This window comes from Podarcis raffonei, chromosome 17 (genome assembly GCF_027172205.1).
Source record: "Podarcis raffonei isolate rPodRaf1 chromosome 17, rPodRaf1.pri, whole genome shotgun sequence".
Lineage (NCBI taxonomy): Eukaryota > Metazoa > Chordata > Lepidosauria > Squamata > Lacertidae > Podarcis > Podarcis raffonei.
Genome location: NC_070618.1, coordinates 34,280,849 through 34,298,338, shown reverse-complemented (window position 1 = coordinate 34,298,338; position 17,490 = coordinate 34,280,849). Strand labels below are relative to the sequence as shown.

Here is a 17,490-nt window from a genome sequence, read left to right as displayed (position 1 = left end):
GTTAACAAAATAGGAGGAGCTTGTGCAAGACAGATGAACAAAAAGAGCTGAAAAATAATGTCCCTAACCTGAAGTGAGCAAGAGGGAGCATGTGTGTACGGGCAACTCCCCATTTGTTCAGGGATTGCGCTCCAGGTCATTGCGTGCATGGGTGAAATTGCGCATAATTGAAAAAGCTTGCAAACACCCTATTCCTGCCCTCCCTCTCCCAACCAAGTAGGAACTCCAAAAATGTCTTTTGGAGAAGTTAAAAAAGTACTTGGGAAAGAGGGAATAAAGATCAAGGATGCATGGTTCCTCAGTACTGGAGTCAAAGTTGTTATGTTGGACTGGAGGAAGACTATGATGAACTTTTATCGATAATAGTATTTGGAGAAGCTCTTTTAGACTTTTTGTGTAGAAGGACAACAAACTTGAGATGCCCAGAATTGAGTATTGGAAAAAGATCGCCTAGCAGAAGGAGGAACAGTTGGACACCATCCTGGAACGAACATTTCAAATATTTTGAAGAAATATTGTATATATAACTGACAAACTCGATAGTTGGAAGTCCTTTTTATTTGTATTCTTTCCTTTTCCTTATCTATTTTTCTTTTATTATCTTTCCATTCCTTTATTATTCTTATATCTCTGTTATTGGCTCTTTTCCTTTTCTGCTCTGTTCTTGCTTCTGTTTTGATTTATTTTCTGGTGTTGCTGTTGTTGCCCTCTGCTTTGGGGTAAAGAGGGAATTGCACGCAGATGAAGGTGATGGATTGTTGGAGAAGGACCCTGTGTGAGAGGATGGGAAGGGGAGATCTCCGAGGGTGGGAGGCCAGGGGAAGAAAGGAAAGCTCCCAGGTGAGGGCTGTGGGAGCTCACCTTTTCTTTCTTGAACAAAGGTTAAGATATACCTATGAAAGAGGACTTTGCATCTTCTTTCTTTTAGTTTTTGTCTAGATTAGTTTCTTTTTTATTGTATTATGAAAAGTCTTAATAAAATTTCATTAAAGAACAACAATGTCTCTTGCTTGTTGAGGTGTTAGAGTGTGTGTGTGTGTGTGTGTGTGTGTGTGTGTGGAATTGCTCCTCTTATTTTTTTTGGAAATGTTGCATTTATCATGCAGCTGAAGGCAAACTAGCCATTCAGCACTTGGGGCAGAGTTTATCTCAGTCGCAGAAGGCTTGGATGGTGGCATTTGCCAGCGGCCGGGGAAGCGGTGGATTTCTTATCGCAGGGCAGAGAAGCAAGGTCTCTTATCTTCAGCAGGCCGAAAGGACAGTATTCTGGGAGATAAGGAAAGTTCAGTGATGCTCTGGCTGCCAGCGCAGCATGAAAGACAGTCTTATGCAGCAAGGAGTCGTGGTGGCTCTGCATAAGGCCGCCTCAGCTATGTGAAGGCAGCATAGGGGGAGGCGAGCAGCTCTCACCCGGATGTACAATCCACCTAGAGTAGGGGTCAGCAAACTTTTTCAGCAGGGGGCCGGTCCACTGTCCCTCTGACCTTGTGGGGGGCCAGACTATATTTTTTTTTGGGGGGATGAGCGAATTCCTATGCCCCACAAATAACCCAGAGATGCATTTTAAATAAAAGCACACATTCTACTCATGTAAAAACACCAGGCAGGCCCCACAAATAACCCAGAGATGCATTTTAACTGTCCACAGGCCAGATTTAGAAGGCAATTGGGCCAGATCCAGCCCCCGGGCCTTAGTTTGCCTACCCATGATCTAGAGGGCCCTCTTTTGCAGAAGGTGGTCCTCTATTATAAAGTGCTGTCAGAGGACGGTCCTCTATCTAGGACAGTAACATCTACACAGCAACTGGCAGTAGCTCTCCAAGGTTTCAGGAAGAATCTTTCCCAGTTCTCCTTGGGAATCTTCATGCAAAGCAAGTGTTCTACTATTGAACTCTGCCCTCTCCTTTAATGTGGGATTATATTAAGGATTATTGCCTATAAATGTAAGGAAACAGTTACACAAGGGTCTGTACTGACCGCAATACCAATGCCTCTGAGGTCTCTCAAGGAGGTATTCATAACACGGGGGAAAGTTCAAACATGTGAATCCCCACCCCCACATCCTTGGTTCAGACCAAGGAAGAAGTTTAACCACGGCTTTTTTTCAGCCAGAACTCGACAGCTCTGGCACATCTCATGTGTACACCATTGCCATTCTAAGAGAACAAAGGAGGTGTTCATGGAAGTGTTCATAGAAAAATAACACTGAGTTTACCTACTTATTTCTGCCAAACATAGAGTTAAACTGTTTATTTGTCTGGGCTACCAGATAGACCTTTGAAACATGAAATACAGTGGTACCTCGGGTTACAAACACTTCGGGTTACAGACTCCGCTAACCCGGAAGTAGTACCTTGGGTTAAGAACTTTGCTTCAGGATGAGAACAGAAATCGCGCACTGGCAGCGCAGTGGCAGTGGGAGGCTCCATTAGCTAAAGTGGTACCTCAGGTTAAGAATGGTTTCAGCTTAAGAACAGACCTCTGGAACAAATTAAGTTCGTAACCAGAGGTCCCATTGTATATTAAATAAGCAAAGAGTCCTGGGTACTCACATAAACTCTACACCTGAAAGCCTACCTGCTGGGTTTACCTCCTTCCATTCAACCTTCATATGGGGTTGTTGAAGAGATTCATCAGAAAGACCCACCCTTGAAGGAGTCTTCTTGCTTCAGGTCTGCATGGATTTTCTACTCTGACATTTGCTGATTTCCATACCCCTGAATTAGTTGGGACTGTGGTCTTTCAATCACACCCCCAAATGCAGGGATGTAGCAGATCTCTCAGGAGAGTAAGCCTCTTGTATCTCTGACTTATTCAGCCTCCTTGTTATCTTTCCTCTGCCTGGGTCAAATAATCTTGCACTTGCAATGAGGAATCCAGGCCAAAGGCTCAAAAACCAAGACTCGTGGGTTATCAGAATGCAGCATATGCTTTATTGAAAAGGTCAAAGAAATGGCATTACAAGAAGCAATGGAGGACCCAAGGAAGGATTTTGTTTTGTGGACTTCAAAGCAAAGAGGGCATGTGAAAAAGACTGAGCTTCTGCAGGCAGTTTCTGAGATTCAGCTCTTCTGAACCAGGCCAACATATCTGTATCAATTTATCTAGTTATCGGTTGTTTTCTATCTCATATTATTCTTGGGTTCAATCAGCCTAATGACAGATGCTACCACAATGCTCCTTCCAATAAGTGAAGCTCTCTTCCAGCCCAAGCCCCCATAGTCAGAGCCTCTTACCAGCCCAGAGCCACCAACAGCACATGGAGTAGTTCCTGCAACAGGAACAGGCTCACAGCTGGCAGAGAGGATGGGTCCTGAGATGGTGACAATGGAGGAGGGTGGTTGGATCATGATCTCTGCTGGTGGAATCTGGTTGATGGGCTGAGGAAAAACCCCAGACAGAAAGCCAAGCACTGTCGCGTTTGTGCTTCCTCCGACAAGTGCACCAGAACCGTAGCCATAGTCCAATCCACCACCTAGACCATAGCCAAAGCCCAGACCTCTGTAACTGAGACTGGAGCCACAGCCAATGCCTCCTGCAGATCCAAAACCATCAACTGGGCTGGATGCAATGGATGGGACGGCACAGGCTGGACCACAGTAAGCCATTATATGAGTGATGGGGTGAATCTGGAACAAGGGTTGAGATACCCATGAGAATCCCACTGAGTGTAATTTGCATTCTTTCTCCCTCATTGTACCATCTCTGGTGTTTTCAGAGTATCACAAGAGCTTTTCTGTTTCAATAGAGTTTATTTCTATCTGAGGGCCACCTTCCTTTCTGAGCAGTCTTTTGGGGGCCACTTACCAGCTGTGGGCAGAGCCAGCAGGAAAAGAGTGTGGAACATGTAATTTTTACCTTTGTACAGCGGGTGTATAAAGGTTGCAGGTTCGATCCCCATATGGGACAGCTGCATATTCCTGCATTGCAGGGGGTTGGACTAGATGATCCTCAAGGTCCCTTCCAACTCTACAGTTCTATGTTTCTATGAAACACACCCCTCTCTAACCTCCATCTGGGTAAACAAGAGGCAATATCAGATTTCAAGGACCTATTCCAGCCAGGTAAAGGTAAAGGTAAAGGTAAAGGTAAAGGGACCCCTGACCATTAGGTCCTGTCATGGCTGACTCTGGGGATTCGGCGCTCATCTCACTTTATTGGCCGAGGGAGCCGGTGTACAACTTCCGGGTCATGTGGCCAGCATGACTTAGCCGCTTCTGGCGAACCAGAGCAGTGCACAGAAACGCCATTTACCTTACCGCCGGAGCAGTACCTATTTATCTACTTGCACTGGCGTGCTTTTGAACTGTTAGGTTGGCAGGAGCAGGGACCGAGCAACGGGAGCTCACTCCGTTGCAGGGATTCGAACCGCTGACCTTCTGATCAGCAAGTCCTAGGCTCTGTGGTTTAACCCACAGCGCCACCTGCGTCCCTTATTCCAGCCAGACAAATACTCAAACGGTGTTAAACAGGGCTGGTGAGAGAGGTGGTTATGGAGGGCACTTCAATCTCTGACATCTTCAGGAGGTTGAGAAAGACTCTTGCTTGACATCCTGGAGAGCAACTATCAGTGTAGACCAACGTTGGGGAGCTGGTGGGCTTCTAGCTCCAGCCAGCATGGCCAATGAATCAGGGCGATGGCAGTTGTAGTGTGGAAGGCTGGTGTAGACAATACTGGACCATTGGTCTGACTCAGTATATGGCAGTCTCCTACGTCCCCATGTTCCATCTCAAAGTACTCTGGATGACACAAGAGCAGGCTGGCTGCTTTTTGATCATCATTCTCAACTCTATTCCAAGGAGAGCAGGATGATGAGCAGTAGTTACCCCAGGGTTTGCCAATGTGTTGTCCTACAGGTGTTGTTAGTCTCCAGCTCCCATCATTCCTGCTAATAGGCCATGCTGGTTGGGGAAAATGGAAGTTAGAATCCATCAACATTTGGAGGGTTACCACATTGACTACCTCCTGAGTTACTCCAGCTTCATCAAAAGTTGGGCCCAGGGATAACAGCTGGCTATCCCACTGAGCATCACTGCTGAACAAGGCCGCATCCAGCCCCACTCTTGTCTCCACACACGGAATGAATAGCTAGAGGAGAACATAAGGGCAAGAGAAGAGTCACTCTAGATCATTAACCCCATTATCAACCGTGACCAGCCTGATGTTTCTGGGAAGCACATGAGGAAGTGAAAACAATAGCCCACTCGCACTATTGCTCCTCAACAACTGGCATTCAGAGACCGTTCTGAACCACACTGCTAAGAGGCTGTCACTTTTGTGAAGCAGGGTTGGTTAACTTGAGACTCTCCAGAGAAGTTGCTGGACTGCAAGGTCCACCAGCCCCAGCCAGCATGGTATGGTTGGGGCTGGTGGAGTTTTTATTCCAGGTCAACGTTTAGCTGTCCCTGTACTGAAGAACCAGAGATTCTAGGTGGAAATTCTATCTGGAACAGGGGTTGTCAACCTGGTCCCTACTGTCCATTAGTGGGTGTTTCAAGATTCTAGGTGGGCGGTAGGGCACAAGCTGAATCCTCCTTCCATCAAGCTCTGGTGGGTGGTAAGGAAATTTTACCATCAAGAAAGATACATTAGTGGGCGGTAGGTATAAAAAGGTTGACTACCCCTGATCTAAACCCATATTGAACTGAACTTTCTACTCACCTTCTTCTCTAAGAAGGTGCTGTAGCAGCAATGGGAGAGTCAAATGAAGCTGCTGGAATTTCAGAGAGCTATTATTCTGTCAACATCCCTAGTAGTTAAGACACTACTTTTGTTTTGTTTTGTTTTGTTCCATTTTTCCTTTGATGTCAAAAATTTCCTTTACATGTGCAGAAATTTACATTACTAAGCAGAAAGAGATTAATCTTTAAGCTGTTGTTTTCACAAAGTAATAAGAACAGACTTAAACTGTTATCTTCTATCATTGACTTGCTTCGAATTACGCACCGTTGAGAAAAAAATTAATTAGAAGCACCAACATGAAAGAGATATAATAAAAGCCCTTCAAAAAGCAATCATCATAATTTGTACAGCTTTTAATGGTTCATAATATCTTTTGCAACAGACACTACTTGTTGTAGCAGTAGCTTAATGTTGCTCATTACAAAATGATGAAGACAACCCAAATAAATATATCATTTCATTTTAAAATTGCTTTTTGTGTGTGTGTGAGTGAGTGAGTGAGTGAGAGTGAGAGAGAGAGAGAAAGAGAAAGTTTATATCTAAAAATAGGGTGGAATTCAATTTTATCTTCATTTTGATTCACACTTCTTGAATCTCTGTGTAAAATGAGACAGAGCTATCTTTTGAAATTTGCACTTTTCCAAATGTTGTGATGCAATTCTCCAACCAATGTCTACAAAAATGCATATATTAGGGGAAAATATGAATAAACTACTTATATTTGTGAAATTTACAGACAAGAATTAGGGGAAGCATTAAAAAGCTTATGAATTTTAATAAGATTTAAAAATAAATAATCAAAGATTGCGGTGAAAATGTACCTGGCGTGCTCTGGTCCATGGAGTCACAAAGAGTTGGTCATGACTAAACGACTAAACAACAACAAATTTTACTGAAAAAATGAGAAGCTGAGAGAAACTGATATTGACAGATACATCCATCCCTGCTTGTATCCAACTATGCGGCTACTGTGAGTAATATTAATGTTGGATACAACCCTCTGTTTCAAAACTCTGGATGTTCTGCTCTTCCATATCCTAGGTATGCTGGATCCTTATTACTCAATTGTTTTTATTATACTATTTTACTGGTTTCTGTCTTGTAACACTTGTTGTTTTTTCTACTGTCTTACTGGGCAATTGCACAATGGGACTCCCCCCCCCTTCTCTGCACCCCCTAAATCTGCTCTGGAGGGTTAGGGAAACCCCAAAGGAGGTTTAGGGGGCATGTGGTTTGTGGGTGAAGTGGGGGAAAGTCCCAACAGGCAAAGAGACCTCATTTAGCTCTATGTTGGATTCCACCCATTGCTTTTTATGCTGTACTTTTTGTATGCTGCCTAGATATTTTAAAATATTAAGCAGATGAGAAATCTTTTTTTCGGGCTGGAGATATAGAAGTATAATCAGCTGCACCAACAGGCTAAAAAATAGCTTCCATCTGTGGGCTGTTAGGCTGTTGAACAGAAAATAACATAGCGAAATTGACTTGCAAGGTGGTGTGTTGTTCGATAAGAGATTGAGTGTTTGGGGGGGGAGGCTTGTTTAATTTCATTGTACACAGGTTGTACAATGACAATAAAGGTATTATTATTATTATTATTATTATTATTATTATTATTATTATCATCATTAAAATAAATCATCCCACAGTCTTTAAATTTTAACTGCTTTTAAATGTTTTCAGAGTGGTTCTATTTATAATAGCCTCTTTTTAACTATTTGAAGTTTGCTACACTGAACCAGCGGCGGAGCAAGCTGATTGGGCGCCTGGGGCGGCGCACGTGCCCTGCACCCAGGGGTGAGGCCAGCCACCCACGGGGGCGGGGCCAGCCAGGGCAGGATGCATAGCTGTCAACTTACAGATTTGAAAATAAGGTACCAGCAGCCTCAAAAATAAGGGATCAGCAGCCAAAATAAGGGATTTTAGACAATCAGCTGAAATATAAAGTTAAAAGGGACCAGATAATTTTGGAGAGCAGCGCTGGTTTTTAGCCCTTCGTTTCCAGAGGTTGCTACTCAAGACACCAGCTGATGAAACACTGCAATTAAATAACTACAAGCAGCAACCACTTTTCTCGCAAAACGAAGTCCAAGCTACGAAGATGCTGCTGCAGTTCTGTATCTTTTCTCTCCTGCTCCATCTGCAGCTCTCAGTTCCATCAGGCGGGGCGGGAGGAAGGGGGGGAATAGCGCCCGAAGTAAACCCGCAGATCAGACCATGTATGCTAGTCTACCACTACAAATCTATGGGGAAAGTGCTTGCGGTCCTTCGGCGGCACAGCCGCAGTACGGCCTAGTGGGAGCAGCGGCGGTGGCGGGCAGAAGGGAGGCCCCAGGCAGAGACGCTCAGTTCGGCGGCTGCGAGGAGGATGGCGGCGGAAGGGTCCGAGGCTCCTGCCAGTCCTGGCGGGGAGGGGCTCCCGGGGGCCGAGGCTGGTGAGAGGAGGCCGGAGGGGGCCGGGCCAGGCAGCCAAGCAACACAGTTGGAGCCTCCCTCCTCCCTGGCCGGAAGGCAGGCAGGGAGGGAGAGGAGCTGCTTCCTTTGAAACCCGGGAAATCTAAGGGACATCATCAATAAGGGACAGCAGCGGGACCAGGGACTGGGATAAGGGAGTTTCCCGCCAAATAAGGGACGGTTGACAGCTATGGCAGGATGCTCCACGGGTCCTCCGAGGAGTCTGCTTGCTCCTCCTACTCTGCCACCCTGTAGCTGAGGGGGAGGTGGTGGGCGGACTGTTTGGGGCAGCACAGAGCCTGTGGGTGCCCAAACCACTGCTGCAGGCCCCACGGTGAGTGCCACCCAGCATTTTGTCACCCCCCCCAGTGCTGACACCCGGGGTGGACCACACCCACCGCTGCCAGCAGATCCCCCAAACTACTTGCTCCTTCAACGAGAGTGTGACCCTACCCCCCCAGCTAGAGCAAGCAGTACTATCGCTCCGCTGGATGGAAGAAATACCCAATCACAGCATCTCAGTCTTGTCTGGATTTAGTTTTAGTTTATTAGCCCTCAACCAGTCCATTCTTATGACGAAGCACTGATTCAGCATATCCACTGCACCACCTAGAGAAGATGGAAAGGAGAAATAGCACTGGGTGCCCTCAAAAACTCTGTACGACTCTATTCAGTACAGTGGTACTTTGGGTTACAGACGCTTCAGGTTACAGACATTTCAAGTTACAGACACTTCAGGTTACAGACTTCGCTAACCCAGAAATAGTACCTCAGGTTAAGAACTTTGCTTCAGGATGAGAATAGAAATTGTGCTCCGGTGGTGCTGTGGCAGCAGGAGGCCCCATAAGCTAAAGTGGTGCCTCAGGTTAAGAACAGTTTCAGGTTAAGAACGGACCTCCAGAACGAATTAAGTTCTTAACCTGAGGTACCACTGTATAGACATTCAACCACTTGTTTCACAGACTAAAAGGTAAAGGTAAACGGATCCCTGACCATTAGGTCCAGTCATGACCGACTCTGGGGTTGCAGCGCTCATCTCGCTTTATTGGCCGAGGGAGCCGGCAGACAGCTTCCGGGTCATGTGGCCAGCATGACTAAGCCGCTTCTGGCGAACCAGAGCAGCACACGTAAACACCATTTACCTTCCCACCAGAGCGGTACCTATTTATCTACTTGCACTTTGACGTGCTTTTGAACTGCTAGGTTGGCAGGAGCAGGGAACGAGCAACAGGAGCTCACCCTGTCGCGGGGATTTGAACCGCCAACCTTCTGATCAGCAAACCCTAGGCTCTGTGGTTTAACTCACAGCGCCACCCGTGTCCCTTGTTTCACATTGGACCAAAAACCAGTGAACTATATCCCCAACATGTTTATTAGGCTCACTTAAGGGTGATTAACAATTTTGTACCGTAAAAAAATTTAGTCAGTCTGCATGAGCCTTGTCAAGACTTGGCTAATGCCTTGCCAAAAGTTAGCAATGTAAGAGCATAAGAACAATTCTGCTGGATCGGGCCCCAAAGGCTCATCTGGCCCATCACCCCCTTCTCATAGTGGCCGTCCAGGTGCTGATGGGAATCCTGCGAACACGACAGAAGCAGAACAGCACCCTCCCCTTTTGCAGCCTTCAGAGGCTACTTTCCCACAGGGAATGCAGAACACAGCCAACATAGCTAGGAGCCGTGGTGGACTATGTGGACAAACAACATCTCAAAGCCCATGCTGTGGCCAAATTCTGATTTATTGACAAATACATGTAACTTATTTTTGTTTCATTATCATTGCCTCTAGTCCCCTGAACCGGACGTTCTACTATTTCTGTATGGTTTCGACAAAGTTTCTTTGAGTTGTCACAATTTATTTGCTTTTTTAAACGATTTATCTGACCTATCGTACCCGTAGGAAGATCGTGATTACTTCTTTCCCCCAACTTCTCTTGTTTGGCCTCCCCAGCTATTTGTTCCCTGCAAATTCTCCTTGTTTTATATTTTATCTGTAAAGGTAAAGGGACCCCTGACCACTAGGTCCAGTCGTGGCCGACTCTGGGGTTGCGGCGCTCATCTCACTTTATTGGCCAAGGGAGCCGGTGTACAGCTTCCGGGTCACGTGGCCAGCATGACTAAGCCACTTCTGACGAACCAGAGCAGCACACGGAAACGCCGTTTACCTTCCCGCCGGAGCGGTACCTATTTATCTACTTGCACTTTGACGGGCTTTCGAACTGCTAGGTTGGCAGGAGAAGGGACCGAGCAACAGGAGCCCACCCCGTCGCGGGGATTCGAACCGCTGACCTTCTGATAGGCAAGTCCTAGGCTCTGTGGTTTAACCCACAGCACCACCCCCGTCCCATTTTATCTGTATCCATGTTTAAAAATCAACAAAGTTAAAACAGTAAATGGGGGTGAAAGACTCATGCAGTGTGAATAAGTGCTCTCTGTCCTGAATCTTTTAACCTTCAACTTCAACGGGATGGCTCTGAGTTCAAGTGTTATGAAAGGGGGAGGCACCTCCACTTCCTCCGCACCAAGCGGTACCTCCGTCAATGTGCAGCTCCAAAAGGCCAGGTAAACACTGAACACAATTCCATACTTACCATGCTGATAACAAAGAAAAGGTTATCTCTGACTAGCTAGCGTTATCAATAGCAGTCATCCCGCCCCCCTGCCCAGTGTCCAAGAAAGGTCTACATCCCTCCCTGGTGATAATTGGGTAGATAACCTTGAAGGACATCCTCAATCACTCATGATGGTATAAAGAGGAGGAAGGCACATTGAGAGCAGGCAAGAAGGCAGATAGGAATTGCGCAACGCCCGGCATCTCTCGACTATCCTGCCCGAGTCCAGCCATGCCCAAGATCCTCCTGGCTCTGGTACTCGGGGTGCTGCTGTCTGAGTTGAGGCTGCCAAGTGAGGCCAGGACACCACCCTATGGTGTCAAACTGTGTGGCAGAGAGTTCATCCGTGCAGTCATCTTCACTTGTGGAGGATCTCGCTGGAGACGGGCAGGTGAGTGCTTGGAGAGCTGGGGACTGTTGACCGGAGGGGTGGGTGGGAGAGAGGAGGAACGAGGCTTCGTCTAGCCAGGACCAGTCCTAACATTGGGCAAGAGTGACATAGCTGGTTTTCAGAGGTCCAGCAAATTGTTAGTCATTTGATTTTACTACAGTGGTAACTCAGGTTACAGACGCTTCAGGTTACAGACTCCGTTAACCCAGAAATAGTATCTCGGGTTAAGAACTTTGCTTCAGGATGAGAACAGAAATCGTGCTCCAGCGGTGCGGCTGCAGTAGGAGGCCCCATTAGCTAAAGTAGTACCTCAGGTTAAGAACAGTTTCAGGTTAAGAACGGACTTCCAGAACGAATTAAGTTCTTAACCCGAGGTACCACTGTATTGTTAGAGTTTTATAGTTTTTCAAAGGGATGTGGGTGGCACTGTGGTCTAAACCACTGAGCCTCTTGGGCTTGCCAATCAGAAGGTCAGCGGTTTGAATCCCTGTGACGGGGTGAGCTCCTGTTGCTCTACCCAAGCTCTGGCCAAACTAGCAGTTCGAAAGCATGCCAGTGCAAGTAGATAAATAGGTACAGCTGCGACGGGAAGGTAAATGGCATTTTTGTGCTCTCTGGTTTCCATCACGGTGTCCCGTTGCACCAGGAGCAGTTTAGTCATGCTGCCACATGACCTGAAAATCTGTCTGTGGACAAACACTGGCTCCTTCGGCTGAAAGCAAGATGAGCACTGCAACCCCAGAGTCGCCTTTGACTGGACTTAACTGTCCAGGGGTCCTTTACCTTTTTTTGCCTTTTACTGCCAGAGAGTGAGGAAAGGGACTCAGGTGACAAAATAACTTGGCTACCAGGCAGTTTGCCTAGATGCACCATTTGTTTATTTTATTGCATTTATATCCTGCTTTTTCCTCCCAGGAGCTCAGTGTGGCATACACAGTTCTCCTCATTTAATCCCCACAACACTGTGAGGTAGGTTAGGCTGAGAGGCGATGACTGGCCCAAAGTAACCCCAGTTAGCACCATGGCCAAGTGCAGATTTGAACCCTGGTCTCCCAGGTCCTAGTCCAATGCTCTAACCACTACACCACACTAGCTAAAGGCAGGTCCTGGTTGGAGACCCTTGCCTCAAGGCTGTGGGTGGAGGTGAGCTGTGCACTGCCCTAGCACAGGTGCTACTGATGAGATTCTCATAAACTAGACTCCAGCTTTGCATGGAATTTGCCCTCCTAATTATTCTCAGAAATGATCTGTGAATTATGACATTGAATACATGCGTGCATGAATGTCCAATACGTATTTGACATTTGGCACTAGTATTTGATATCCAACGGTTTTTCAGTAGCAGTAGTACATGTTTTATATGCCCTATAAGATATCGAGCGACAGAATAATTTGGCCACAATAAGGAAATTTTGTCCATGGCATGATTAGTTTCCACCTAGTCATTTTGACACTTCGGCACCCAATTTGCAAAATTTAACAATTCCAAAATACAGATGCACTTTCACTTTCACAAGATTGAATATACTGCCTTTGGCTGTATTTGAGGGTCGATTTCAAAAAATTCCACTGGAAAAACGATTACCGTACTTTTCTGTGTATAAGACTAGGGGTTTTTTTTAACTAAAAAATAATGTTTAAAAAAAGGGGGGTCGCCTTATACATGGGAAATCTCCCCCCATTTTCTTAATTTTTAGTCCCCTAATATAGGGGGTGTCTTATACACAGGGGCGACTTATACATGTAAAAATACAGTATGTCCCTGTGGAGATGGCAGTATGGAGTCAGTGGCTCATGTGCTTCTGGCTTGCACTCTTTATGAAGATTTGAGGAGTGAGGTTATCACCCCTCTATTATTGTCCAAGCCGGGTTGCTCGCTGTGTCCTTTCTTTTAGCAGATCAAGATGATCAGGTGACAGCAAAAACTGCAAGGTGTTTAGTGGGCGCACTTAGAATAAGACCTATTATTTGATTATTGATGTGAATCCCCAAAATGTATTTTCTATAGCTAAGTTTTTACCTCTATCTTCAGTACATTTTATTTTATTTTATTGCTATGGTTAGTGGCTGATGCAAATAAATATTCTTCTGATTCTGATTCTGTTTTATATGATGCCTGACCTGTATTAGCATAAAGTTTTTACTAACGTCATTCATTCATTCAGCCACTCAGAAAGCATCCTCTTGAACAGGTGAAAAAAAAGGACAGTCAAATTTAAATCATTACTGCCAATTCATTTATTTGCTTACCATATTTATAGTCATCTTTTTTTAGATGAATGTCCCCCAGGCTCCTTTGTTGCTGGTTTCTTATTCTGAAATTTGAACTCTAGCTGAAAATTGACAGTTAGTACATTGCAAAGTTTGAAAATTTGCTAGAATTGGAATTTGCTGAATGTTTTGCTTCAGCTCTGCTGTCCCCCATCCATCCCTTTCTTTCATATAATATATTGGATTGTTAACAGGGGCATTGCTGGGTCCTTAAATGACTGCAGAATTTGTACCACAGGAGGCAGTGATGTCTCCCAACCGGGATGACTTTAAAAGAAGCTTAGACAAATTCTGGAGGTTGGTGGGACATGGGTGGCATTGTGGTCTAAACCATTGAGCCTCTTGGACTTGCTGTTTGGAAGGTTGGTGGTTCGAATCCCCGCAACGGGGTGAGCTCCTGTTGCTCTGTCCCAGCTCCTGCCAGCCTAGCAGTTCGAAAGCACGCCAGTGCATGTAGATAAATAGGTACTGCCAGTGCTTTGTTTCCCTAAAAAAATGTTTGGGATACTCTCATTTTGACTCAAGAAAATCACCATTTTTCTAGTTCAAATTGGGGGAAATAAATACAGTAAATGGACAAAAGTACAAAGATTCACAAAATGTTTAGGGGTATGCGTACCCCCAGGAAAAAAAGCACTGGGTACTGCTGTGGCGGGAAGATAAACGGCGTTTCTGTGCACTCTGGCTTCCGTCACTGTGTCCCGTTGCCCCAGAAGCAGTTTAGTCATGCTGGCCACATGATCCAGAAAGCTGTCTGTGGACAAACGCCCGCTCCATCAGCCTGAAGTGAGATGAGTGCCGTACCCCACAGTCAAATTTGACTGGACTTAACTGTCCAGGGGTCCTTGACCTTTTTTTACCTCTTATGTTCTTATGACCCAAGGTGCAGGTCCATGCCATGACACAAATTTGCATAATATTTGCTTACAGATGCAAATTTAGGCAGAAAATACCCCTGGTAGGGATGGCATGATTTTGAACCCTGATCTCTCTTTCTGTTTGCTGAGCTACATGCATTGTGCCTGCTCCCCCCAATTTTCCATATTGGCTTCTCGTTGCAGGAAATGTCGGTGCCCTCCCTGGAGGAGATTCTGCAGAAGCCTTTGCTGCAACTTCCTCATCCAGTGAATGGGTCCCGATCCACGCCCCGCCGAAAGATCCGTCTGACTATTATGGGAGCTGGCATGGCCAGCAGAGCCACAGTCCCTCGGAAGAAACCTGGGGCTTTGACCGTGGAGCCCGAGATGTTTTGGCAGGACTGAGCAACGCTTGCTGCAAGTGGGGCTGTAGCAAGAGTGAAATCAGCTCCCTGTGCTAAGGGGTGGCGTGCGAGGTTGAGTGTGTGTGTGGGTGTTTGACAAAAAGGGAATTCCAATATTCAAATATTTGTAAACTTGAAGCTCAGACCATCAGACACAAAAATGTGCACACAGCTGGCCATAAATATCTCTATTAAAGCTCCACCCCTTTCACCAAGCTAGGAAAATGTGCCCAAGAATTATAATTCCCAGCATCCTATGAGACAAAGTCTAAATCACTAAGCCTCTTGGGCTTGCCAATCAGAAGGTCGGCGGTTCAAATCCCCATGACGGGGTGAGCTCCCGTTCCTCTGTCCCAGCTTCTGCCAACCAAGCAGTTCGAAAGCACACCAGTGCAAGTAGATAAATAGGTAACGCTGTGGTGGGAAGGTAAACGGCGTTTCTGTGCACTCTGGTTTCCATCACCATGTTCCGTTGCGCCAGAAGCTGTTTAGTCATCCTGGCCACAGGACCCGGAAAACTGTCTGTGGACTAACACCAGCTCCCTCAGCCTGAAAGTGAGATGAGCGCCGCAACCCCATAGTCGCCTTTGACTGGACTTAACCTTCCAGGGGTCCTTTACCTTTACCTACCCCACACTGGCATACTGCCAGACAGCTCTCCTAAGTGGCTGCCTACACAATTTGAGTGGGATTTAATGATTCTGGCAAGTCCCAATTAATTGACAAATTCCCACTCTACCATTACTTCCCTTATGCTGCTCCCCTCCTACAGCTGCCGTTGATAAACCTGAAGTTTGTTTTCCTACAGCCATTACTGTCATAGGAAACCAAATGTACCTGCAGTCACAGTAGAACAAGTGGTGCAGAGAAATGCTCATGAGGAATGTGTCATGCCCTGGTCTCTTGATGGGGTGTGTGTGTGTGTGTGTGTGTGTGTCCGTCGCACGTTTGATCTTACGAATGTGCAGCTGAGTTTTGCTTTGAGTAGGATGGCATTGCAAGCAACAGTCTTTGCCCTGCTGCTGCTTCTTTGTTCATCAGTTCCTTCTTCCTGGAGAAAGACAGTGTTTGTTCTCTTTTAAGATTGCACATTACGTGAAAGCTGAAATAAAAAGCTGAAATGAAACAAAACAGAGAGATGAACTTTGTTGACATGGAGGGTAACAAGAAGGCCCTTCAAGGAGGATTTAATAATCATAATCATAATCATAATATCAATGTTGATGACATAAGCAGGCCTAAAATTAGAAATGCCGCAGCAAGTTTGCTTAAAGTATGTTTTAAACCAATTGGTGGGGGTTACTCCATGATGGTGCCATCAAAGCGAAATTTCAGAGAAGCCAATGGCCTCCACTAAGCAGAATGGGCAAGAGGGCCCTCAAACACAGGAAGGCTAGCTTACCACCATTGTGACATATATCACAACCCAAAGAGTCCGTCCCCCCCGCCATTAAATCCAGAATCTAAAATGACCAAGCTGCTCCACTGTCCACCCTACGAGAAGTGCCTGAAGAATTCTGAGCAGATTCTGAAGAGTTTCGATAAGACCAACGAAATCTCTCAAGGTGGTTCTTGCATCTGCACATACTTCCAGTCTGTCCAAAGTTTCATTAAAGCCCTGGGTATTGAAATTGGCATTCCTCGTTCAAATGGGCTAGGTAAAGAGGAATGACTCTTGTGGGTCTAACCAACTGAATGCTGTATGCCGGAAGTTTTCAACCTTTTTGAGTCCGCTGCTCCCTTGACCAACTACCTTCTTTCTGCAGCACCCCTGAGGGGCTCAGGAGCCCAGTTCTGTCACCCCTTGCCTGCAGAGCTGGCAGCCTCTTGTCCTTTTTCGAACACCCTCCCTTGTGGAGTATTCCCGCAGCCTCCTCTCCTCTCCCCTCTCCTAGGGAGTCCTCTGGGCAGCCACTGCTGCCGTCCCTGGTCTCTGAGCTGCCCCCCACACCCCAAAGAGAGATGCCTCCTCACATCACCCCACAGGGGCCTGGGCAGAGGAGGCCCCCAGCCTTAGTGGCCAAATAGAGAATGGCCAAAGGTAACCAGGCACTCACCTCCCAGGCAGGCCGTTCACACAGCAAGCACAAGCAAGGCCAGCACAGTTCCTGCTTGCCCACCGGGCCTCCCACTTGTCTGTCCATTTCGTTGGACAGGCAGCAAAGGCTGACAGGCTGGCTGGCTGGGCTCCCTTGCCCGCTTCTTGCTTACTCCAAGGCCACCTCAGCTCCTCCTGGCCAGCCCCAGAAGCACCATTTGTCTGTGGAGCTTGTAGCCAGAGCTGATGCAACAAACAGCTATGCAAGCCTTTGGGAGGCAGAGAAACAAGAGGGCATCAGAGGAGGGAGGGAAGGAAAGAGGGACAGAGGTCAGGGTTGCCCACGGCAGTAACCCAGAGGTGGTGGTGGAGATAGTTTCCAAAATTTGGCTCCAGAATCTCTGCACCATGCAGCAATCCCACCACACATGGAGCAATGTTCCAATGTGACCACAACCATGCCAGCATAAATTAGAGCAGCGGTCAGCAAACATTTTCAGCAGGGGGCCTGTCCATTGTTCCTCAGACCTTGTGGGGGGCCGGACTATATTTTTCTTTGGGGGGGGGAATGATCAAATTCCTATGCCTCACAAATAACCCAGAGATGCATTTTAAATAAAAGGACACATTCTACTCATGTAAAAACATGCTGATTCCCGGACTGTTCGCGGGCTGGATTTAGAAGGCGATTGGGCCGGATTCGGCCCTTGGGCCTTAGTTTGCCTACCCATGAATTAGAGTAATCTTTGCCAATTCTGGATAGGCGGAGTCAGAGCTGTAG

The 17,490-nt window shown here is 46.5% G+C and overlaps 1 protein-coding gene across 1 annotated transcript; it reads left to right on the top strand.

The window, feature by feature from the left end:
* The first annotated feature begins 10,904 nt into the window (after positions 1-10,904).
* Positions 10,905-15,523, top strand: RLN3 (relaxin 3). Its single transcript, XM_053370757.1, has 2 exons — positions 10,905-11,139; positions 14,472-15,523. The coding sequence occupies exons 1-2, from the start codon at positions 10,980-10,982 to the stop codon at positions 14,726-14,728; spliced, it is 417 nt and encodes a 138-aa protein (XP_053226732.1). The 5' UTR covers positions 10,905-10,979; the 3' UTR covers positions 14,729-15,523.
* The last annotated feature ends 1,967 nt before the right edge of the window (positions 15,524-17,490 follow it).